The sequence below is a fragment of the Mandrillus leucophaeus genome, unplaced genomic scaffold, assembly GCF_000951045.1.
Source record: "Mandrillus leucophaeus isolate KB7577 unplaced genomic scaffold, Mleu.le_1.0 Scaffold139, whole genome shotgun sequence".
In the NCBI taxonomy this organism is placed as follows: Eukaryota; Metazoa; Chordata; class Mammalia; order Primates; family Cercopithecidae; genus Mandrillus; species Mandrillus leucophaeus.
Window position 1 is genome coordinate 368440 of NW_012101354.1, and position 25709 is coordinate 394148.

The 25709-nt window shown below is 43.6% G+C and overlaps 1 protein-coding gene across 1 annotated transcript; it reads right to left on the bottom strand.

Moving 5' to 3' along the window:
- Positions 1–8107: 8107 nt before the first annotated feature.
- LOC105534788 (putative neuroblastoma breakpoint family member 7) lies at positions 8108–22892 on the bottom strand. Its single transcript, XM_011973656.1, has 9 exons — positions 22658–22892; positions 21150–21252; positions 20116–20330; positions 18991–19063; positions 17347–17558; positions 16073–16136; positions 15140–15312; positions 10264–10500; positions 8108–8313 (listed from the first exon to the last, which is right to left on the bottom strand). The coding sequence occupies exons 1-9, from the start codon at positions 22890–22892 to the stop codon at positions 8108–8110; spliced, it is 1518 nt and encodes a 505-aa protein (XP_011829046.1).
- Positions 22893–25709: the final 2817 nt, after the last annotated feature.

Sequence of the window (25709 nt, forward strand, 5' to 3'; positions counted from 1 at the left end):
TAATAAAAGATTTCTTTCAACAAACATTAACAATACCATTAAAAAATATGAACTACATAGCAAAAGATGTGAACACCTGTACACTGAAGACTACAAAATATTGCTGAGAGCAATACAAGATCTTTGGAGGCCAGGTGTGGTGGCTCATGCCTATAATCCCGTCTAGGAGGCCAGGGCAGGTGGATCACTTGAGGTCAGGAGTTTGAGACCAGACTGGCAAATGTGGTGAAACCCCATCTCCACTAAAAATGCAAAGAATTAGCTGGGAGTGGTGGTGGGTGCCTGTAATACCAGCAACTCAGGAGTCTGAAGCAAGGGAATCATTTGAACCTGGGAGATGGAGGTTACAGTGAGCAGAGATCATGCCATTCCACTGCACTCCAGCCTGAGTAACAGAGTAAGACTCCGTTTCAAATACAAATTTTAAAAATTAAAATAAAAAAGATCTTTGGAATAGGAGTTATTTATTCTTATTATTCAAGACTATTTTTGCTATTTGGGGATACTTGCAATTTCTTCTGAATAAAAAGTTCTGGGTTTTTTTTATTTCTGAAAAAACAGGCCACTGGAATTTGAATAAGATTGCACTGAATCTGTAGGTTGTTTTGAGCTGTATTTCCATCTTAACTATATTAAATCTTCCAACCATGGACACAGGATGTCTTTCCATTTATTTAGTTCTTCTTAACTCTCTTTAAGCAATGTTAGGTAGTTTTCAGTGTACAAGTATTTCACCTTCTTAAATTTATTCCTAGGTATGTTATTCTTATGGGTGCTATTGTAAATGAAATGTATTAATTTTCCTTTAAGATTTTTTCATTGCTGAGGAAACTGGTTTTTGTTGGCTTATTTTGTATACTCCAAGTTTGCCAAATTAGTTTATTAACTCCAGTGGTGTGTGTGTGTGTGCGCGCACGCACGTGTGTGTGTTATTTGGTATTTTCTCTGTATAGGATCATGTCATCGTCAAATTGAGATAATTGTTTTTTCTTTCCAAACCATTTTTGCTCACCTTCATTTTTGAAAGATATTTTTAATGGGTACAGAAATTCTAGGTTGACTTTTGTTCAGTACTTTAAAGCTATTGCAAAATTCTTGTTTGTAATGTTTCTGATGAGAAGTTGGATGCCATCCTTACATTTAGTCCTCAGGATTTAACATGTTTGTTCCCCTTTTACTCCTCTTAGGATTTTCTCTTCATCACTGGTTTTGATAAATTTGACTGTGGTGTTCCTTGGTGTAGTTTTCTTCATGTTTCTTGTCCTTAGGATATATTATGTTTCTAGGATATTTGTGGCTTACGGTTTTTCTGAAGCTAAGAAAGCTTCCATCCAGAATGCTTTAAATATTTTTTTAGCCATCTTACCCACTCCATTCCCCTCAGGGATACCATTTACCCCTATAGTAGGGTGCTTAAAGTTTTCCCACTGATGGGCTTTTTATGTTTTCAATTCATTTTTCTCTGTGTGTTTCATTTGTGTTAGTTTCTACTATTACTCCTTCTAGTTCATTAATCTTTTCTTCTGCAATGTTTAATCAAGTGTATTTTTTTAAACCTCAGACTGTAAATTGTAGTTTTCACTTATGGAATTTGATATTAAAAATATCTCCCACATCTTCACTTAATCAAAATTATAATAACTGCCCTAATGTCCTTGTCTGCTATTTCTAACATGTGAGTTATTTTCAACTGAATTATTTTATTCTTCATTATGTCTCATGTTTTCCTGCCACTTTGCCTGTTTGAGATTCTGAGATTTGATGCCAGACATCTGATGTCACTGCCCAAATGGGTCTAGCGACACAACTCAGCCTCAGTGTCTGTGCACACCAAAGCTTGTGCAGCAGGAGAGGCAGAGAGAGCAGAGACGAGTGTGCCGCACATGGGGGTAGGGAGTACCCCACTTGTGCTTGGGGCTTTCTTCTTCCTCATTGAAAAAATATGTGTTCTTTTTCTTTTCCATATTTCAAGCCCTATCCCTCCAATGATAGGACAGTCCTCTCTCCAGTCTCATCCCCTCCAACGGATAGACAATGGTTCAAAACAATTCAGGGGAGAAAGCATTGTCTTGTTAACAAATTCTGCTAAAAAAAACAAAAAAAAACAAAAAAAACTGGACATCCATAGGCAAAAATAGAAAAAAATCCACAACAGATGCTGGCAAGGCTGCATAGAAAAAGGAATGCTTTTACACTGTTGGTGGGAGTGTAAGTTAGTCCAACCATTGGGAAAGACAGTGTGGCTATTCCTCAAAGACCTACAGGCAGAAATACAATTTGACTGGTAATCCCACTACCAGGTATATACCCAAAGAAATATAAGTCATTTTGTTATAAAGATACATGCTGGCATGTGTCCATTGCAGCACTATTCAAAATAGCAAAGACATGGAATGATCCTAAATGCCCATCAATGATAGACTGGATAAAGAAAACGTGGTACATATGCACTATAGAATACTATGCAGCCATAAAAAGGAACGAGATCATGTTCTTTGCAGGGGCATGGATGGAGTTGGAAGCCATTATCCTCAGCAAACTAACACAGGAACAGAAAAAGAACACCACATGTTCTCACTTACAAGTGGAAGCTGAATGATGAGAACACATGGACACATAGTGGGGAACAACACATAATGGGGCCTGTTGGGAGTCAGAGTTGGGGGGAAAGAGAGCATCAGGAATACTAGCTAGTGGATGCTGGGCTTAAAAACTAGGCGATTGGATGATTTGCGCAGCAAACCACCATGGCACACGTTTACGTGTACATCCTGCACATGTACCTCTGAAATTAAAAGTTGAAGAAAAAAAAACAAAAAATTTAAAAATCCACTTAAACCTCCATACGTGCACTAAAAGTAACTCAAAGTTGATTACAGAACTAAATGTAAACTGCAAAACAAGAAAACTTACAGTAGAAAACATGAGAGAAAGTCTTCATAATGTAGATTTAAGGCAAAGTATTCTTAGTTATCACATCAATACAAACTATTAAAGAAAACATTGATAAATTCAGCTTCATCCAAATTAAAAATTCGAGGTCAGCACTAGACACTGTTAATAGAATAAAAAGATAAGCTACAGATTGGGAGAAAAATGTGAAAAGCACACACATCACAAAGGAGTTGTGTGACGGTTAAAAATTGTGTGGATCACTGTGACTGAGCCCCAGGGTGCCAGGACATTTGGTTCAAGTTATTCTGGGTGTGTGCTGGAGGGTGTTTCTGGATGCCATTAACACCAGAATAGGCAGACTAAGTGAAGCAGATTGCCCTCCCTATGGTGGGTGGGCCTCATTCAATCAACCAAAGGCCAGAGGAAGAAAAGGCCTAATAAGAACGAAATGCTTTCCTGGGTATCCACCTTTCCATCTTAGGAATTTCCGCCTCCATAATCTCATGTCCAAATTTATATATACACACACACATACATGCCATATACATATACACACATGTATATTAACATATATGTACATACACATTACATAGGTTAAGTAGGAAGTTTTGTAGTTTTAAAAGTTCATCTATTCAATGATCATTGTTGAAGCTGGCCAGTGATTACAGGGGTGCTCTATTATATAATTCTGTCTCCTTTTTTATACTATTGAAGTTCTGCCTTCGAAGAATTAGGATAGGATAATAGCTGAATTTCTCCACATACATTTCAAAGCCCTAGGGATTAACACAGAGTCAGAAATCCCACCCATAACCCTGTCCCCCAACAACCAGGGCTAGGGAACACTGTGGCCCTCAGGAGATTGTCTTCAGCTGGGTCTGAGAGCCACACAACTGCAGAGGGAGCAGGAGACACTATGCAAATCGAGGCCAGAACAGCAGGGCGGGCCTGTTCATGACAGAACACAGGAAAAGTCATCCACAGAAAGAGAGTGTGGAGAAACACAGACCACACCTGAGACCTGGTAGATTAGAGACCTGCTACTGAGGAATTGAAAGGAAGGGAAAAGGAAGGGGAAATGTCAACCAATTAGGGGTGTAGTTTTAAAAGTTCAGCTATTCAATGATAATTGTTGAAGCTGGCCAGTGATTATGGGGGTGCTCTATTACGTAATTCTGTCTCCTTTTTTATACTATTGAAGTTCTGCCTTTGAAGAATTAGGATAGGTTAATAGCTGAATTTCAAACTAACTCTTAAAACTTAACCAATTAGGGGTTTCCTAATTGAAAGTAACAAGTGCAGAGGACCACAGGTGCCAACCTCAGAAAGGCAGAATTGCAGGGAGAGGGAGGGAGAGGCCTGGACAAAGGAATCACCCTCTGGAGACTCATGGTGAAGAAAGTGAATGAAGTAACTGGCAGAAATTAGAGGTCCTGGTAGAACAAAGTAGAATCCCAGAATGAGAACACACCTCATGCCTGTACCCAAAGCAAGACAATATTTCCTAAAACCTCAAGAAAAATCATTTTTGGCAAGTACCTTAAATCCAGTGATGCGATCCATGTACCAAGGTAGTGGGAAAAGGTGATTAAGCAAAACTCAGCGAGACCTGATTCCCTGATGAGGACTCTGTTAAGGATGAATTCCTCTCAACAAGTGATGCCTAGGACATGCGCTTTTGCATAGCTCGTGAGCATCTATTTCGTTGTGGATCTAAACCAAAAGCCAAGGTGGAGACAAGGTGGGAAATACAGGCTGTCACTGGTATATGCTTGGGTTGAACTAACACTATAAGAAATGGCAGGTAAAGAGGTCAGAGAAGAGAAAAATAATGTCTTTGATTGTCATAGTGACAAAGATTTGAAGATGAAAGATACAATTTAACATTTTTAAACCATATATTAGCAGTGTGTCAAGTTAAAAGGGGACTAGTGATGTTAAAATGTTTTTAGTGCACTGTTAAGCATGAGCTATACAACCCTTCCTAAATAAACAAAAGGCACACACACAGACACACAAACACACACACAAAGAAAACAAATCACATCAACAAGGAAATACAGTAAATACACTCTACAACATATGGTAAATATAGACAAAAATATGGAAGAGTTTAGATATAAACAGGGAAATAAGAATGTTTTTATTAATCCATATTTTTATCCACCAAAACCAAACATTATAGTAAAAGCTTAAAATATTATATGTAAAAAATCCACCAGGCCAGAGTGATAGGCAAAAACCTTTTAATTAAACAGATTTAAAACTTAAACATTCTTTTTTTTTTAACAGCTGGTAATCAATTTATTAAAATAGTTGACTTAAGCATCTGCAATGGTGACTTCCGCCTCAACTTCTGGCTCAATACTGATGGAAGTAATCTGCTTAACAATCTCAGAAGGACTCTGCAAATCAATGAGTTGATTGTGGATTTTCATCTGGAAATGATCCCATGTCTTAGAACCTTTACCACAAGTAGTTTTTCTTGTAATGATTCTCAAAGTCTTGGGAGGCATTCGAACTGGTCATTTCACTTTGAGATTCTTTGCCTTTGCTCCTCTGATCAAGTCAGCACACACCTTCTCCAGGGATTTTACATTGCAGCTGATTAGAGTAATTTGAATTTGGTGAATTCCACCTCCAGCTCCATAGGTGTTTTTCCGGTATCTTTAAAAGCCATGGCTGCTGCGCGGCTTCCTTACCGACTTGTTCCTGGGTGACAGCAAGCAGCGGTGAGCCAGGAGCAGGAACATGCAGATCAGGGATCCGCAACACCTATGACCGCGTCTTCCTCAAAGAGCAAAACTTAAACATTCTAACATTAACAGACTAAAATTAATTTGGGATGAAAGTTAAAATTTGTGCAAGGAATATTCTTTCTATGACAGAATGCCAGCAAAAACAAGTATATACTAATCATTGAGATAGACAATTTCCAATGTACAAACATAAATATAATAACTGACACAGGCAGGGGTGATTGATGATAAAATGTTCAGAGGAAGATCGTTAGAATACATAATATTTATACTTTTTCATGCCACTTTCCAAATTAATTATAAATAAGGTGCCTTTACAAGCGAAAGATCTCCTAGACCCCTCCTTAACCAAGTGACCAGTCCTAGTATCACGATAATGGCGATGGACATACTGGATCTTCTCTGCCCGCAGATGGGCTGAGGTAGGAAACTCACAGTAGTGACTCTGCAGTGTTCCCAGCAAAACATTTAGGCTGAATTTAATCATGAGGACATTTTCAGATGTCAGAATGTAGAACATTGAGCCAGACAGCTGACCTGTCCTCTACAAACAAGTCCATGTCACCACAATCAATGACAACAACAAAAAGATGAGGAGATACTTTGGGTTCAAAATAACTACAGAAGTGTAGCTACATTATCTTTCTATTCTTTTTAAACCCAAAATGTCTCTTCTCCTTTTTGTTGTGTGATTCGTGGTGACATGGACTGTGTGAAGGAGACAGGTCAGTTGTCCTGCTCAGTGTTCTACATTCTGCAGTTGTCTGGTGATTACCTCCTAAGAAACTCAGGCTAAGCATTTTCAGCAAGAACACGGCATTGTTCATACTCTGCACTGGCAGAGTCCTAGGTGACACACTGTCTCCTGCCAGGAGCTCCTGAGTCCTGTTCTCTACAGGATAGGAATCGAGAGAAGCAGGGTTACGGCCTCTCAATGCTGTTTGTCCATCTGGGCATTGGTCTCCTTAGATACTGATCACAATTGATCACAATTGGAGGGGGAAGGGCTGTGGCTTCTCAAATCAAAGGGGCCCAGTGGGTTAAAATCATCAATAGCATTTCATGGTCTTAAGTTCACTCCTCAGCAAAGGATCCCTGCAGTGTTGTGTTTGATCTTGAACTTGCTTTGCTGTTTTAACAAGTGAAAAAACTACTTTGATGACATCTTTTCATCCTTTTCATCCTTTCAAGTAGTATTTGGTACCTGTAGGGGAGAGGGAGAAAAAAATCAAATGAGCATCTTTGTCTCATCCTGTCTGGTTGAGTCTGGAGGGACTGATAAGTGATGATAACCCAGGGGCAAACTGAGCTCCTGCTGGGAGGACTAGCTGAAGGCCAAGCCTCAGGCTGGCTGAAGTGGCAGGTGCCATCCACAAGTGAGAAGAAACACCCCAGAACTTGCAGTCAGCCTGGGGTGCAGAATGTAGGGACCCCACCAGCAACTGGTAACATCAGTACCTTCCTTCTTGATTAGCTCTGTTTGGAGCAAAGTGATTGCTTTTCACACTTCCCAGTGAGGATGTGCTCAGCATCAACCATGCATGCTCAGAAACAGAGCACTGCAGAAGGAGAGGACCCTTTGCAGAGAAACCCACCCCCTTACAACACCATGCCCTAGTCTTTTAAGGGAGGAGTGGGAGGGGCCCAGAAAGAATCCTGGATGTGAGAACTAGCAGGGACCTCAGACCACATCTACGTCCAGTTCTGCCTTTCACAACACAGGATCAGTGATGCTTAGTTTAATCTTAGGATCAGAGCTAAGATTAAACTAAGGCCACATGGGTTGCTATTAACCACCTGGGAACTACAGCCCAGCCTCAGGCCCTTTCAATAGCGTTTGGAAGGAAGGAGAAAAAAAGCTCCAGTCTGGAGGTCTCAACAGTCATGAGAGGCTGTTGGGTCACCTTGGCTAGGACAGGAATAAAGTTTTACAAAGAAATATTATTTCATTGCTGCTTGTTTGGTTGGTTACAAATAAAACATGAAAAAAGAGAAATATAATCATAAGTATTCTTTCCAAGGGGCTCAGGAAAGAAAGGAAAAACAAGAGAGTCTACATGAAGTTAGCAAAGAGAGAGTGAGGATTGTAACCTTGGCCCAACTTATTTTCCCAATTCCCTGAAGTTGATTCCACACCTGGTTACACCTTAAGGCATTTTAGCAATATTCTCAATATCTAGACCAACAAAACTCTGAAGCGAGAGGGACTCCCAAGACAGTAGCAGTGGGAACAGAGCAGAGTTCAGAGAGCAAAGAGCAGATGGAGATGGGAATGGAAGGTCTTGGCAGGGTGGCAGCCCATGAGACACAGAGGTAAGACCAGTCAGATGTGATAGCAGTTGCTGGAGAGAACAAATAGGGAACAGAAAAGCAACGGGAGAATGAGCCATCATCATAGACAGAAATATGGAGTGAGTGCAGCTAACAGCCATAGATGTGATTACCTTCGTACCCTAAGCTTGCAGGCCAGGGAATTTGCATGCCAGTCTCCACTTGCTGAACAGCAGTTTTCTTTTGATCATCTTTGGTTTTAGGACACTTGCAGCATGAATGTGGCCAATGACTTGATGCCCATGTGTGTTGTCAGCTGAGCCTTCAAGAGCATCACCTTCTAGCTGGGGAGGGTTCTTCATTCCAAGGGAAAGCTCTAAACCCAGCTCTGAAAATGAAACCACACCCAACAGCGTTCACTGTCATCCATGATCTTACTGTGACTTTCTCTTCCACCCAAGAGGATCATCAGAGAAGGAAAGTGGCCTTGGGCAAGAAAGTCCAAGGGGTAAAGGGAAGCCAAGGAATACATTTTTGTATTTTCTGTATTGTTGATTTTTCATGCATCACCCAGTAATGACAAGATTGCCAGGAGGAAAAGGTGATGCCAATTGACAAACATATTCAAGAAACTTAGGATTAATAAACACAAGTAGCTTCCAGGTAGACAAGGCAAAGGCAAGGCAGTCACACTGGATACAGGCTGTGTTTTGGGAGGGAGGAGATTCTAAAAATCAAGCAAAATCAACGTTAAATGAATATATGAGAGAAAAGAATTGGGAAGGCTAAACGTGGGATATTGATGAAATGATCATACGTATATTGCATATATATACATTTTATTAAAAACACATGCCAAATATGCATAATGTATATGACAAATGACATAAATGCATATATTTATATATAAAAATCTATTGGAAGAAATTACACAGGGATGTGGAAGATGTTGAATTAACATTATAATCACTAACACTATAATCTGGTCCATTGAAATTCAAAAAACTTTTAGAAAAATAAGACGAAAGAGAGAGAGAAGACATGGTGAGAAACAAATGCCCTATTAGACAGCAGGGAGAAGTCACCAGGTAAAGGAGAATGAAACAAAAGGCATTCACTCTGTCCTCTTTCCTGGAGCCTGGTTAGTGCTCTGGACTCCTGGGAAAGCCAGCAGGTTACAGTGTTGGAGCCAGAGGGGTGAGTCCTGACTGGGAATCCACGGAGAAGCAAAAGAGACATCAGTGGGAAGAAATCAGTTTAAATACTAGAAGTTATCAGGGCACGTCAGGGACTATGCATCCCCCGACACTCACTGAGCATCTTCCGTGTGTCTTATGCAGGGACCCAGATGGTGCTCATTACCTCACGTGACCCTCCCTCCTCCTGAGGACTTGGGTCTCCTTATTCCTCAGTTGAGGGCATTGCCTGACAGATGAGCACAAGGCAGCCTCGGGGGCTCCAGGAGGAGATATTGAGTAGGACAGAGAGTAGGATGAACACGACCCGAGTTTTAAGGAATCTGAGCAGAAGTGGATCCCTGTGAGAACCAAACTGAGGATATGACTGTGGACGTGAGTGGAGATGATGAACTAAATGGAGTTTCAGAAAAGACACAGATTTGTACACTTTCCATGAGAAGGTTGCCCTTTTATCCCTTTATTTCAAAATGAGGGGAAGAAACAGAGCAAGAAGCTGGATATGCCAGGCAACTGACTTGCAGGCCCAGGGTTTGCGCTTTTACTGAATGTGCCTAATATGTTGTTACTGAAAGTGCTCGATAGCGGAAAAATGACTTAAAAAGGGATGCTGACGAAGAGGAAGAAAACTGGCAAAAGAGACTTTCTAAGAAAACACAGGAAGGGGGTCCCTAGAAAGTAGAGATCCTAACAGTTACTCCTCCTCAGATGAAACTGCATGTGAAGTCATGTCCTAAATGCTAATTTATCAGAAAGATAACAGAATTAGATAACATGTATTCATAGATTTATTGAGTAATTTTTATTGAATTAGCCCTTTGGAAATTATCATAATTAATGCTATCAACAATGATTGAATGTAGATGTTATTTTTCAGGCCTCTCAGATGACAGAACTGAGATGTAAATGCCAACACCACAAATGACTTGGCCGAGGTGAATAATGAGTAAGGGTTAAACCCAGGACCTGAGAGCAGATTTGATCCTAAACCCCAGGCTCTTGCTCACCCCACTGGGTTGGAACATTGTGGATTTCTACTTGACTCTGAGGGAGCACGAAGAGACCCCATGGCCTCCTCCCCTCACAGCACCATGATCACCAACACCCGGATTAGAGCTTCCTGGTCCCCTTTCCTTCCCTACCTTGGAAGGGCCATTGCTTCCCAGGATCAGCGTTGGCTGTGAAGCTGCAGGTGGTGGAGGAAACGCCCCGCCTGGCTAAGCCATAGCCACAGTCAAACCGTTGATCCAGCTGCAGTCGCAGACAATTGGGCACCAGGGTTCTCAGCCCTGGCTGTGCCTGTGAAGCCTGCACCTCTGACAGGTGGTGGCTCAAGTCTCCGCTCCAAGGTCCGTAAGGACAGTCCGCCTGGGTGGGAGCTGAAAGGAGAAGGGGTTTCAGTAGGAACGCTCTCAGTTTTCCCTTTGTTAATCATGCCCAGAACACCCATCTCTGGTGTCCCTGCCTCTGAGGTGAGCCACCCAGTGGCCCAGGCCACAAAGACAGACATCATGTAAATGGGGTGATGTCACTTCCTGTCTGTGCCCAGGGATGCTGAGATGGAAGGTACCCAGGGCTGGATGTCCCTGAAGTGAAAAACCCCCTTCAGCCCAGAGGGCTTTGGATTGGCTAACAAGGCCATGCTGATTATTCTGTTATTATTAATCTCCATCCTGCAGCCTAGAAAGAATGTTCTGGAGAGCCTTCAGAGCATAGGAAATGCTATTTTTCTCAACACACAGGAGTATAAGAACAGGGGAAGACTCAGAGCCTCCAGGCTTTGGGAAGGAACCATAGAAAAGGGTTTTGGGACACTGTAGACCAGCAGTCTCCAAGCTTCTTTGCCCCAGGGACTGGTTTCGTGGAAGACAATTTTTCCACAGACCAGGGGTGGTGGACATGAAAAGAGGGGGATCATTTTGGGATGAAACTGTTCCACCTCAGATCATCAGGCATTAATTAAATTCTCATAAGGAGCGCACAACCTAGATCCCTTTCATGCACAGTTCACAATAGGGTTTGTGCTTCTATGAGAATCTAATGCCACCACTGATCTGATAGGAGGCGGAGCTCAGGCTGGAATGCTCGCTTGCCGGACACTCATATCCTGCTGTGCCGCCTGGTGCCTAACAGGCCCAGGACAGGTAGCTGACCACAGCCCCAGGGGCTTGGGGCCCCCTACAACAGACCAAATACTACACGAGGCAAACTTTTTAGAGTTCTGAAACATTTTGAATTTCCATTGCCTATAATTACTTTACCACCTGCCCACACATATACATCTTGTTGCCATATAGTGGGTGTCCACAGCCATAAGCAATGTTGTAGAGGGACCAGTCCCCTCACAGACACTTAGGGGCCACAGGTATTACCGATCAGCGTGTGTGGTTCTGTAGGGAGATAACACCGAGCACAGTCCTCCTCTTACCCGCTCCTCCAGTGGGGTCCGGGCAGTACCCCTCATAAAAATTATCGCTATTTCCACAGGAAGAGGAAATCACACTCTCAGAAAGTGGACTAAGGAAAGACTTCCGGTGGCCTCACGCCAGTCCAGATCTGCCTCAGCAGAGGGACGGGGCCTGCAGGGCTTGATCCACGTTGCTGCAGGGCTCCTCTCTCTCCTCCCCTCTGCACATCCACATTCTCATCAAGGTTTCTCTAGGCTTTCTTAAAAATGCCTTCCGTGTATCTGTTCTCCTTCATCTTCCTGAGAGCACAGTGTATCAGACTCATTACTGATGCCTGGCTTCATACATGCCCCCAACTGCTATCTCTGATTCTGCCATCTTCACACTAGCAATTGTCTCAGCGATTTTATTGCCCAGAAGTCCCATTCTTTCCATGTCCCTACTCTGCTTCTGAAAACTCTCCACTGCACACCGTGCAACTCTCCCCCCTTGCCCTGCCTTTGTGCTCCTTCTAACTTCTGCCCCATGTTCCTATCCAGCATCACCTCTCACCACTCCCTCATACAGACTCTTCCCTGGAGTCAGGCTGGCTCCTCCCCGGCACAGCCCTGCATGGTGTCCCTTCCAGCTTCTGGGACTTGGTGCCCCTGAGCCCTTCACTCCGCCTCATGTGGCTTCCTTAGCTGCTTAGGGCACAGTTTACTGATCATTAACCATCACTCAGGACACTCAATGCGACTTCATGGTAGTTCATATTGGGCAGTTGGGGAAACATCTCAAAAGGACAAATCTGGTTGGGGAAGGCTGGTCAAACCCAGGCTTCCCATTCTTGTCCTCTGCATGTGTGATTTAGAATCAATGTCTAGGAATGTTTTTAATTATAACTACTTAATTTCATTAGGTCCTCTTATCTCTCTTTTTCAGAATACTAAGTCTTCTTAAAATTATACTTTGAATATTGTTTGCATTTTCAGGAGAAAATGAAAAACATGTTCTCAAACTTCTGAAGTACTCTACATATTATTAGCTGAGCAGGTGGGGAAAAGTCCTAATAAGAGATCAAGTTATGATTTAGGTTGTATTCTCGCTGATTCTACTGTGACTTTCCCTGAAGCAAGAGCATGGGTGGAGCACATCAACTCCAGCACCACTGCTGGGGTCACAGCTGTGCACAGTACAGACTCTTCACAGGTTATCATCGGAACCCACACACAGATGCCTCCTGGTATAACTGAGACAGTGCATTCATGCATCTCAGCCTGTCTGCATGGATGAATGTGGCCTCTCCTGGCCTATGTTTCATGACGCCCTGGCAGAGCTGGCCCATATCACAGGCATCTCACTTCTGAGACATGTGTCTGAGCATCTCTCTTCCTCCTCATGGGAGCCTGGTCCTGGCTGGGGTCTGAGACAGAGCCCAGTAACTTTACAAGGGCTCCAAGACTGCCATGTTAAGAGCAGAAATCCACATGATACAGGGTGGGAAGAGACCAGCACCTTTCATTCCCTGAGAGCCTTCTGGAGCTGTAGGTCCCCCTGGAGGGACTGGAGGAGCCACCGGTTCTGCTCACAGACAAAGTGCACCAAGGTATTTATCACTGGGTTACGCACGTGAGGGGCTACAGAAGTTCTTTGTACCAGACCAGCAAATTTTGTGTTTCAGCTTGAAATTATTTCCAACAAATTTGCTACAAAGGGAAAATGCTTGAGCAATCATCCTAGCTGAGTCTCTGAGAGATCCCACTGTAGAGAAATGACAGCAATTGCACCATGGAGTCACGCAGACATGGGGCCCATGTTCTCACTGTGACTAGTCGGGGCATCCTGGGTGAGCAAAGAGAACTTGCTGAGCCTCAGCATCCTCAGCTCTAATATGGAGCTGCCACCACCCACTTGCGAGTGCCCCATGAGCACTGAATGGTTTATAGCAAGGACAGAGCTTGCTTGGCCAGGGGCAAGGCATATAACAGGTGCAAGGGCGATGTGTATTTTATTTCATTTTATGAATTGCTGTGGGCCGGCTGCGGTGGCTCACACCTGTAATCCCAGCACTTTGGGAGGCTGAGGTGGGTGGATCACATGAGGTCAAGAGTTCAAGATAAGCCTGGCCAACATGATGAAAACCCATCTGTACTAAAAAAATACAAAAAAAATTAGCCTGGCATGCTGGCAGGTGCCTGTAATCCCAGCTACTTGGGAGGCTGAGGCAGAAGAATCACTTGAACCCAGGAGGTGGAGATTGCAGCTAGCCAAGATTGTGCCACTGCACTCCAGCCTGGGCAACAAGAGTGAAACCCCGCTGTCGTGGGGTGGGGAGAAGGGGGAGGGATAGCATTAGGAGATATAGCTAATGTAAATAATGAATTAACAGGTACAGCACACCAACACGGCACATGTATACATATGTAACAAACCCGCACGTTGTGCACATGTACCCTAAAACTTAAAGTATAATTAAAAAAAAAAAAAGAAAAAAGAGCGAAACCCCATCTCAAATAAATAAATAAATTGCTGTGATCCTACAAAAGCCTTTGCTTATTTGAAACTCAAGGGGAAATGAAAAACACGAAAGAGGATGGTTCCAGCAGGAAAGGTGTTTACTGACCAAAATAGAATGGAGGACAAAAGTTTCAGTCACTACTCTCATGACAAAATATTCAGATGGGGGACACTACAGAGTTACTTGCTCTTTCTACAGGAGTTTTGATGGGTAAAACTAACAATCCACATGAAATTCCCAGAATAATGGTACAAAAAAAAAACAGAATGAATGAGAAGAAAAGAAAATTGTTTTTTTTCTTACACACCCTATGAAACAGCGACCTCAAGGGGCACTTGCTCACAGGAAGGGTTTGCCGGAGATCATGGGGATGAGAACCACTGTGCTTTGCTCATCAGTTAAGCCAGCACCTGACCAGGGACACTAGCTGTTGATGATTTACATGAGAACATAGCACTGAGACGACACATGATTGAAACCACAAACCCACACGTAAAAGAAACCACCGGGGCTCTACAGAGGATGCAAGCCATGGCCATGCACGGAGGAAGGGATGCTAACTGCTTCAGTGGAGGGAAGCCACCTCAGAGGAGGTAGTAGAGAAATCTGGCTTGAAACATAGGAATCATGAAACAGCCCTCCAAAATAATGGGAGAAAACTGCTGGCACAGGTGGATGGCCAGAGAGAAGGGTGCTGTTCAGGATATGTGATGAAAAGGGCACTGTTCAACATAATGTCTGAAAAGAGAGATGCCCTATCTTAAGGAATGAAGTCTGTTATATAAAATTCTCCAGTTGAGCTGTTGTGGCTGAGAGTATGCAGTGATCCCTCATCATTCCCCTCTCTGGCCTGTTTTGATACCTACAGCCTGCTCTTGTGAGAAGGGGTAGGGTGACAGAGGAATCACCTGCCACAAGAGAAAGGGATTCCACCCATTGAATGTCTAAGCTTAAAACTGGATCCAAGAACCAGATTCAAAACACTCTGAATTTACAGGGCCTGGTTGCAGAGATGATCCATCTCACCTGCACAAGTTACAGGAAACAGAATATATAGAGGCTGCCTGGGAGAACAGTGGAGCTTTGTGACCTTCAGGCTGGAGTACTCACAGGCTACATCGAGAGCAGAGCAGGCAAGCTGATCCTCCAATGAGCACAACGTGCTGCTGTAAGGCTGCTGGCAATCAGAGAGGTCATGGGGAAGGGAAGGAGTCAAGTAAATTTCATCCAGACAGTCCTGCGGGGGGTCCTGCTCTTCCACCTCTGGCAGCTCCGGGCTCAGCCTGGTAGGTGAAGAACACAGAAGATAAACATCAAAGGGAAGAGAAACCACAGTGCCCAGCTAGTTCTACAGAGAGTCTGAGAGGAGGGGCCAGAGGAAGCAAAGGATAGTCCCCTCAGAGAGAGAACAATCCTTCTCTATCTCCAGCAGGAGAGAGAGCAGCAGGTGCTCAGTGTCCTGGGTAGACAGTGAGCTGGAAAGAAAGGAGACGGAATGATCCCTGTACCAAAGAGCTGTGACATGGCACACGCAACAGGCCCCTGTGTCTTCGTAGACTGATAGAGTTACTGTGACCTCAACATCTCTTGTTCTCAAAATTTTAGCATGATATACATTGTTTGTATTTATATTCCTGCTCCCAAATATTTGCAAATATAAAGGGAAAGAGGCAGATATCAGATGAGCATCTCGAGTTCACTTTAAGCCAAAAAGACTTAAAGTGAAAAGGAAACTGCAGAAAATGTGATTGATCGGTTCAACCAAGTCAACTGAATAAAGATTAGTATAATTTTGAAGGAATTAACAAGAGAAACAAATACAGGTGTAAAATGAAAAGAGGCCACTTCATTAATATTCACCAGTAATATTAATTTTAACTAATAATCCTGCTTAATAATTATTCCACATTGATAATCTTAACATTGCTAATATGGCTATTTCATGGTTGGCTGAATGAATGAACAGGTATGTTCTGTTTTCCCTGGATCTGGCATCTCCAGATGTCAACAGTAAGTTAAATGTCCACAATTACTCAAAGTTACCTGGGGCATGGTGAGTCTTGATCTTCTTCCTCTTCTTGATCCTTTTCAGTTTCTGCAATTAGTCAGACAGGGACAGACACATTAAGATGATTCCCCTATTCATGTAACAATCCACTGTCCAATCCTAAGACAGGAATATCAGTCTCCTTGGCATGAGAACAGGACACTGTGACAGATATACTTTATGAGGCCTGAGGGTCTGTCCTGACAGAGATTCCTTTGTTTTCCTCCCTGAGCCTATGGGTGAAGTATTCCTATTCTGGTACATCGTTATCCCAATATCATGTGTCCCAAATTTGTGCAAAGGGTTATGCAATATTTTTCCAATCAATTTAAAGCAAATGCCCCAAACAATTTCTAGGAGAAAAACTGCAGTATTCAGCCCTGTCTCATCAAATACCCAGCTTGTTCCTGGTTGCAAGGATTTTAGACACTGAAACTAGAATGAAGGAGGAAATCTACAAATCCATGAGTCAAAATCACAATTGTGTGAATTTGTCACATCTGCCTGGGTCCAATGTCTTGAGAGTGGGCACAGGTGTGGTGGTGAACACTTGTGGTCCCAGCTACTCAGGAGGCTGAGGCAGGAGAATTACTTGAATGCAGCAGGCTGAGGTTGCAGTAAGCCAAGATCATGCCACTCCGCTCCAGCCTGGGCGACACAGTGGGACTCCGTCTCAAAGAAAAAAAAAAGAAAAAGAATCTGCGATGCTACAAAGAAACATCACATCAGCCATTGATGGGGTGGAGAACCAGGGCCCAGCCTTACTTTATGGAAACATATCAGCAAGGTAAAGAAGAAATGTTTCCGTCCAGGTTTCAAGGTGACTGTGCAGCTAAGCAAGTTAACTTAAAGGAAATCAAGACTGAAGCTGAGAACACTGAAACCTGGGGAACAATATCTCCAAATACAAAGGAAAGGCTGCCAGTTTCCTTAAAAAGGAATAGAAACTCCATGGACATTGTTTAGGGACAGATGAATAATTACACGTGATGAGAGATACTGAATCAAAACTGGGAGGCCTGACAGGTACTTCCTTCACACCTCCTGCACTCAGGTGAGTATGAGTTTGTCACTCAGTAACTTGATACTGGGCCCAGGGAGACAGAGGCATGACATGGGTGGAGCAGGAGAGGAAAATTCCCTGATAAATGTATTTAGTATCCCATCCTAGTTTTTGATTCAAACCAATTTGTGTGTATAGAGCCTATCTTCAGAGTTGATCTTCCTCAGCCTAAACAGAGGTACCAGGGACAAAGAATACAGAGGCTACCTGGGAGAATGTTTAGAGCTTCCTCCCCTTCATCATGAGAAGGTTCACTGTCTACAACCAGCGCAGAGTCAACTTGGTCTTCCTCAAATGTGATTTTGGTTTTCCTGTGAGGCTGGCTGGAGTCAGAAGGGCCGTGGCTATTTGAACAGGTGAGAGCACATTCCTCCAGTAAGTCCTCCGGGAATTCCTTCTCTTCAGCCTTCTGTACCTCCCTGATGAGCCAGGTGACACAGACATGACAGAAGATTAAATAGAGAGGGATTGGACTCCAGGGAGTCCTAGCTAGTTTTGACAGGAGGCATAAGAGAGTGGTCCCAGAAAGCAAACAGGAGGTTCCCTTTAAGAGGGAACAGGCACTCCTCCACTCTCTGCAACAGAGCATGGCTGCTATGGGAGCCAAAGAGGAAGACAGTAGTTGGTGTTCATTGTACTGGGCAGATAGGAGCTGAGAAGGATAGAGACTCAATTATCCCTGTATGGTACAGGCATGACACTCAGCACATGCAGAGAACCATAACAGCTGCCACATCCTGTGTCTAAGCTGGGTTGAATTCAACATACTGTGGCCAGGGGAATGCAGGCTTTTGGCCCATTGTAGTTGCCAGAGAGGGTGTGCCTCCTAGACCTTTTTCATATTTTACCATCCATTATTTACCGGGGGAACCCACCCCCGATAGTCAACGTGGGTTCTTTTCTATTTCCCTAAGCATAGGCTGGTCTGAGAAATAAAGGGAAAGAGTACAAAAGAGAGAAATTTTAAAGCTGGGTGTCCGGGGGAGACATCAGATGTCAGCAGGTTCTGTGATGCCCCATGAGCTGTAAAACCAGCAAGTTTTTATTAGCAATTTTCAAAAGGGAGGGAGTGTATGAATAGGGTGTGGGTCACAGAGATCACATGCTTCAAGGGTGACAAAAGATCACAAGGCAGGAGGTCAGGGCGAGATCACAAGGTCAGGGCGAAACTAGAATCACTAATGAACTTCCATGTCCAGCTGTGCACGCATTGTCATTGACAAACAAGGTTCAAGAGCAGAGAACCAGTCTGACTAGAATTTGTCAGGCTGGAATTTCCTAATCCTAGCAAGCCTGAGGGCGCTGCAGGAGACTAGGGCGTGTTTCATCCCTATCTACATCTGCATAAAGGCAGACACTGGCAGAGCAGCCATTCAGAGGCCTCCTCTGGGAATGCATTCTTTTCCCAGGGCTGTTAATTATTGATATTCCTTACTGGGGAAAGAATTCAGCAATATTTATCTTACCTGTTTTTGGTAATAAGAGAAATATGGCTCTGTTCCACCTGGCCCACAGACAGTCAAACTTTGAAGTTATCTCCCTTGTTCCCTAAAAATCGCTGTTATCCTATTCTTAAGGTGTCCAGATTTCATATTGTTCAAATACACATGCTCTACAAACAATATGTGCAGTTAATGCAATCATCACAGGGTCCTGAGCTTACGAAGATGATGGGATTAAGAGATTAAAGACAAGACAGGCATAGGAAATCACAAGAGTATTGACTGGGGAAGGGATAATGTCCATGAAATCTTCACAATTTATGTTCTTCTGCCACGGCTTCAGCCAGTCCCTCCGTCCAGGGTCCCTGACTTCCCGCAACAATTATTGCTCGTGATTATTCAGTGTTACCTGGGGGCGCATGATTCCCGTACTTTCTCAGCCTCCTCAACTTTAACATCTTCATCGTTATCTTCATCATTTTCTGTAAATACAGAAGTGTTCATTCAGATAGTTCCCACTTCACACTCTATAAGCACACTCAACCCAATGTGCACAGAGACATGAACATCTAGGCATGGGTCACCGTTCAACTGAAAGCTCTCATGTTTTATCTTTAACAAAATGCCCTGGCGTCGTTTCCTGATCCATCAGGCAATGCATTTCTGATCTGGAGGGCCACCATCGAGATGTGGCCAAATATTGAAAACACCTTTTGCTCCCCATATCACTGGAGGCTTGTGCAGCCTGTCTCTGGACTTTGGCAGCTGTCTCCCCCATCCCGTCACAGATCTGATTCCCAGGCACAGGCTTGGTGTCCTGTCACAATTCACATTTAGAACCTAATTCTTTCTCTTAGGAGAGGACAAACAAACTTGTCCCACAATCTTCTATACATCAGGGGACTTCACCGGCCCTCCAAGTGGCTTCTGCTGTGTTATTCAGGGACATTCTCTGCATGGGGAGTGCTCCAGTCTGAAGCCCTTCCTACCACCAAATGCCCCCACATCAAGTGCCTTCTCCAACACCACATGGCAAGGGGCTTCATCTCATTTTGAAAAGCAGTTGTAAGTGTTCCCACATTTGGATGCTTCAGGCCCTTGCAAGAGACAATTTGCCTGCCTTTGCAGATGGAGAGAAACCCAGGGAGGATAAATCAATCATTCACCAACAGTTACTAAGGACATTGCTGAAGATAGAGCCTGGGAACCTTCATTCTTAGTCCAGAGCTCTTTTCACTCTAACAAGTGCCTTCCCATCACAGCCTCCTTCCTGTCCTTTAAAACTAGACAGATACTGCCTCTTGTTCCAAAGACCACCTTCCATCAAGGAAGGAGGGATATTTGCAATACTGTGACCTCCAACCCCATGGGTTTCCCAGCTCTGTTCTTACCCAGGAAGTCCTGGTCATGTCATGGCCACATATGTTTAGTGGAAAAAAACACCACCAATACAACTGTCATTGTGGAGGTCTGGAGGTCTGGAGTCTCTCATAAGCCTGGAGTTTTGGGTCTTCGGGGCCTGTGGCCACCTTACCTGCGCTGAGTTTGTGGATGAGGTTCTCTGTTAGCCTGCAGCCCTCAGCCAGCTGCTCTCGGAGATCCTGCCCCTGGGAGTTGTCAGGCTCATCCGAAGTGAGGAGGGCCTGGAGATGCTGATTCAATGAGCGGGAGGCATCTCTCCCTTCCTGTAACTTCTCCCTTAACCGGGCCAGCTCTCGTGACTGAGAGTGAACCAGGACTTTATATTGCCTAAGGTGACACAGTAGAGAAAATTTAGTAGTGGAAAGGGATGAGTGATCAGTTCTAATACTGCAACAGAGATTTCTGAGACAATGTCCCCAAGGAGACCTCCAAGCAGAAGGTCAACACATGTTTGGGGAAATGCCTGTGACCAAGAGAAAAAAATTTTTTTACAGGTTTGCTCTATATCAGAGTGCAACTGAAAGATCCTCGACAATGCTGCATTCATCTTTCTCTTTTGTAAACAAAAGTAGGTCTTTCTAAATCAGTTTCAAAAAGACATCCTTTCAGTTCCTCACCCTGGCCACGGACATTTCCATGTGAAAATACACATAGTGCATCTCGCGGCGATAGATACAAAGCCATGTACAGAAATGAGGCTGGGTGCAGATGGGGCAAATTGAAAAGACAAAAGAAGAAAAGAATGACAGGGTCGAGAAAGCAACGTTGATTGAGTGAAAGAATGAGACGCCGCAGTCAGTCAGGAGGTGATTCTGACTAAGGGTAAGTGGGGTGGTGATGGCGCACCATTTTGAGTATACTGAATGCTGCTGGGTTGTTCCACTCCTTTGGTTAATTTCGTGTTATGCAAGTTTCACCTCAACAGTTACTTGTTTGAAAAAGAGAAAACAAGGTTCTGAGAAAAAACTGCAACCCATAACTTATTATTATCCTGTTCTCTGATAAATATTTGTGTGTCATGAGCCTGCCATGGCAATTCCTGCCCTTCCCCTGGCCCAGCTTAGCTCTTACTTCTCCCCGCCGAGCTGCTGTCCTTCAGAGATTTACACACCTGCCCACCTGCCTGCCCCCACAGGGCCCCCTCACCTGAGCTCCTCAGCTTGCCCAAGCTGCTCTACAAGCTTCTCCTCCTTGACCTGAAGCTCATCCCTCAGCATAGATTGTATGAGGTCTTTGCATTCTTCATACTCTGAGAAAAGACAGACACGCCTGCCTCAGTGGAAGGCTGGACATGCTGCTGTGGTCACTGCCTACAAGGCAGGAGGCAGGTCCATCCCAAGGACAAAACTGTCCCCAGTACCCGGCTCTAGGCAGGGATTTCCACAACTTTACTCTTCGGTCTCCCCACTTTCTGGCATCTGATCCTCCAAAATTTAGAGATGAAGAGAGAGAAACTCAAGGGCACACCAACTAAGTTGACAAGATGATTCAGCCACAATGAAGTGGAGTCAGAATTCACAGCCCCTGAGGTCTGACTCTGAATCCTGGGCCACTTTCCCAAGCCTTCAGCCTCTCCTGTAAACACTGCGCTGGGCCATGAAGTGATTTTCCGTAGAGTCGGGAAGGCCCCTAGGACTATGGGACTGATGGTTTCCCTTTTACTGGGAATTTCAAGCACAACTATGTCAAAGATTTTAAAAATACTATCTGGATAAATTGCATAAAATATGAAGCATAAGACCATAAAGCCACGAAGGAAATATGCCCAAATACTAATCAAGTTTCTGTTAAGTTAGAAACAGTAGAATGAAGAACTAATAGTGCTTACTCTGTGCCAACAACTGTTACAGGAGGTCTACAAGAAACAGGTCATGTAATTCATTGCAGCAACTTATAGAGGTAGGTATTATTATAGTACCCTATGGATGGATGAAGAAGCTGAGGAATAGAGAAGACAAGCAACTTGGATGGAGCCCAGGACACTGGCCCAGGGTCCCTGTTCTACACACTGCTACCTTCACAGAGTCTTGGGTGCCATCTTTCTTCCTCTTTAGGAACAAGAGCCAGTGCCCCAGGAAGCAGGACTTCCCTCTCACCAGGGTACTCCCGCCTCTTGATGCTGTCACTTATAGATACCACAGGTTCCATTAGGAGCAGAGTTCTCTTTAAGCTCCTCAGCAGGGGTACTGTGTACTAACACCACGTTTCCCCCAGGGTCCCCAGAACAGAGCTTTGCCTATTGGGCCTCAACAGAGACTTGAACTGAATGGAAGTTCATGAGTCCCAGACATTTAGACCAACAGACTAGACCAACAGACAAGTATGTCTGCAGAATCTTTTATGGTACAGAGAGGATTCTAGTAACATGATTTAGCCTCTTGCTGAGAAAACAGGTGGTGCTGTACAGGTGTCAGAAATCAATAACTGGGATTTGAACTCTAGTCCCACCGCCACCTGACTGCAAACATGGAAAGTTGCTAAATAATTTGGTACCTCTGTCTTCCAACCTTAACAAAATGTTAAAATTCCCATTTCTGTTTTCCTAGAAGTACGGGAAGGAAGAAATTATTTTTGATAGAGAGAGCATTTAGTTTCTCAGAGAGAAGACAGGACGTCATTCATCACTTTCGTGATGGTGAGCCTATAGATCTTACTGTATTTGTTCTGCCGGCTGGCTAGGAAGCAGGCCACTTGAGTTACAAGAAATTTCTCTTTCATGTTTTTGAACTGCTGTTTCTTCTCTGCCAGCTGGGGTCGCAGTTTCTCGTTGATTTCTAGAATGTTCATCTCTGCCTTCTCACTGGACCAAGGGCCAGCAGATAGAACCATGCTGACGTTTGTGGCAGAAGAGGTGGAGCCAGGGACTGGGGAGAAGAAACGCAAACACATGATGGGTTAAAAACTGGTGAAATCAAATAGGTATAATCAGGACTGAGAGATGTCAGTAACTGAACTTCTTAACTTACTGTTGAGAAAAACGTGATCACTCCCCACAGCACTTTAGAGTCCTTAACTGCGAAAACAAGGTTTGATGAGCTCAGAGCTGAAGGCACTGCCTGTAGCTCAGACTCTGACAAGAGTGAGGGAGGTAGCAGCTAGCGTGCCAGGTAACGGTCTGCAGTTGCAATAACAGAATTAGAAGGTGGGGGTGTCATGGAATCTTAGGAGCCCTGTGTTCCAATTGCCCAGGCTTTGCTGAAACACAGGCGCCATGGTCTCACCTGAGGTCACCACCGATGGGGATCAATCCTTCAGCATTCACTCTCAGTATATGTGTACCCTTGTGACAATGCCACAGACCCATCTCTTTCCCAGTACATCTAAGCATATTCCTCATTGTTCATCTCTTGTGTGTATAAAATCATCAAGGCAGAAATAGTTTCCCAACAGATTATATTTTCTACATGGTAGTCATGAAGTCACTCACTCCACCTTCTCTTATGTTAAAATAGAATTTAAGGCTTTTCCACAGTGTAAGATATCAAACTTTTGGACTGCCATGATATTCTGTGAGTCTTCTGCAGTTTTTTCTGCATTCACTAGAAAGTGAATGAATAATTCACTTTTTTAAAATATTTTATTTCCTGTCTCAGTATTCTTCTTGCTGCATCCCATTGTTGATTTCTTTTTTCTCACTGGGGCACCATCTTGGCTTTTCATTACATTCAAGACCAGTTTGACATTCCTATGTCCAAAGCTCTTCCTCTGTGTGGGATGATTTGTTTTTTAATGTGACTGAACACTACATTTCATACTTGTCACTTATGGATGTCATTCTGGGCCCACGAGAGCTCTTTTCAAGGTATCAAGTGATCAAAATCATTTATACAGGGATCTCCTGAAAACACATGTGACCATCTATCTTGGGAAGTCTTGCAAACCTGATACTATTTTGTTGTTTTCATTCAGTTTGCCCATATATTGAAAAGAACAGGGCCATGAGCAGTTCTTATGGAATACTGCTTGATATATATTTTTCTGAGTTGGACTAACACCACCGATGTGTGGTTGCTTTCCACTAACAGAACATGGCAACATCAAGGTCATGGTCTTGGTGATAGTAGTTGGTAGTTGATGATCCTTAGTGTTGCTGTGCAGTAGGTGAGTTTGAGGTGAGAGGAACGAGTAGGAAAGAGTGGTCCCCTGAACCACTTTCTCAGCTTTCATCCCCACCTAGGTTTTGTGAGCCTGGAACTTGGGAGACTGTTCTGTAGCCCGGGTCTCCTCAGTTTGGCTGCTGCACTAGCCTGAGTTGAAGGTGCAGTGGGTGTGACCCTGGGCTGCCCAGCATTCATGTGGAAGTGAAGGAAGGAGGACTGGATCAATCCCATTTGAAAGCATCCCTCTCTGCAGCCCCCACCATCCTCCGACTACACTGTGTAAGGATACTGCTTTGAGATCTATCAAAGGCTTTAAGTCAATGTATTTTCTGGTGTCTGGGAGACCTGACATTCTGTGGCAGAATGAAAATGTCAAGTTTTTTCATTTAAAAAATAATGAAACTGCAGGTTCACAAAGTTACGTGGCTTACTTGAGGTCACACAGAGATGAATTTTGAGCACTGCCAATAAAAGCAATCACAACAATTATTCAGTAATTATTCATGGGATACATAAATTCAGTAAATATTCATATAATTATTCAGTAATTATTCATTGACCAATTCGTACCAGGCATTTTGCTCAAAACTGCACATATTTGGACATCATATCTTCATCATAATCCTTAAGGTAATGCTATTATCCATAAGAATCAGCCAAGAAAGCTGAAGAAGAGGGATAGCAAATCATGTATTTGGCCATATTTCCATGTTTTTGGTTTTTGTGATGCTGGAAGAATGACCAGAATGAGTCACGGGAAGAATATACATTCCCGTATTATTTTCCAAGTCAGAGATGTGCCCTCCTAGAGTACTGGGACCAAAATTCAGAAGTGTCTGCAACCTCTCTTTAACAGTATGGGAAATAACCTCTCTCACCTGGAATTTCCCTGGAACTTTGGAATATACAATAGAAGTATGAGACCTGGGTCTTCCCTTGACTGTATTTAATTCACTCTTCTATGGAATACCAATGATTCTCACTAAGACTTTTGCCTTTTTATAACCACAGTGTATGTTTTATGGAGATGATTTTACACTTTGCTCTATTTAGAAAGAATAAATATAAGCTATGGTTTAGGTTTTATGCCCTGGACTTAATATTTTTGTGATTTCTGTTTTGAGATTAAATTCTCATGTAAATAAAAATATACTTGTTATTATTTATAAGAGCAAATTATTGGTTTGAGTTTTTGAAGTCGAAGCACAAACTTTTGATTTTATGTTTGTTTGTCCTCATCAGTGCCACTCATTGTCTCTTGGTATGACCTGGTTGTGCCCCTGCACTTACCTTTGTTCTGCTGAACCATTTCCACGAACTGTCCAATTCCATCAGTGATTCGGGCTCCTCCCAAGGCTGCCTGAAATGGGCACAGGGATCAGGACGTCAGACACAGTCCGGACACAAAGGCAACCCATACTGTAGAGCAGGCAGCTGTGTTCCCACTTCCTGGAGTTGGCAGCAACGTCCTAGGACAGGAAGGAATGCTTTCTCTTTTAATAGGCAGTCCGTTCTTCATGTCTCAGTGCCTCTCATCTAGTGAACACAACTGTCCTGAACATGAATGAACTTGCTAACTTTCTGGTTTCTTGCTAGGAGGCTAGAA

Bases quoted from the DNA above. Each gene is read 5' to 3' on its own strand.
- LOC105534788 (XM_011973656.1), bottom strand. From the start codon at position 22,892: ATGTGTTTGCGTTTCTTCTCCCCAGTCCCTGGCTCCACCTCTTCTGCC. The intron at 21,253-22,657 runs GTAAGATCTATA...GTCTTTTCTCAG, and splicing joins CAGCCGGCAGAACAAATACA to AGTATGAAGAATGCAAAGAC. The intron at 15,313-16,072 runs GTAACTTTGAGT...TTCACCTACCAG, and splicing joins CAAGACTCACCATGCCCCAG to GCTGAGCCCGGAGCTGCCAG.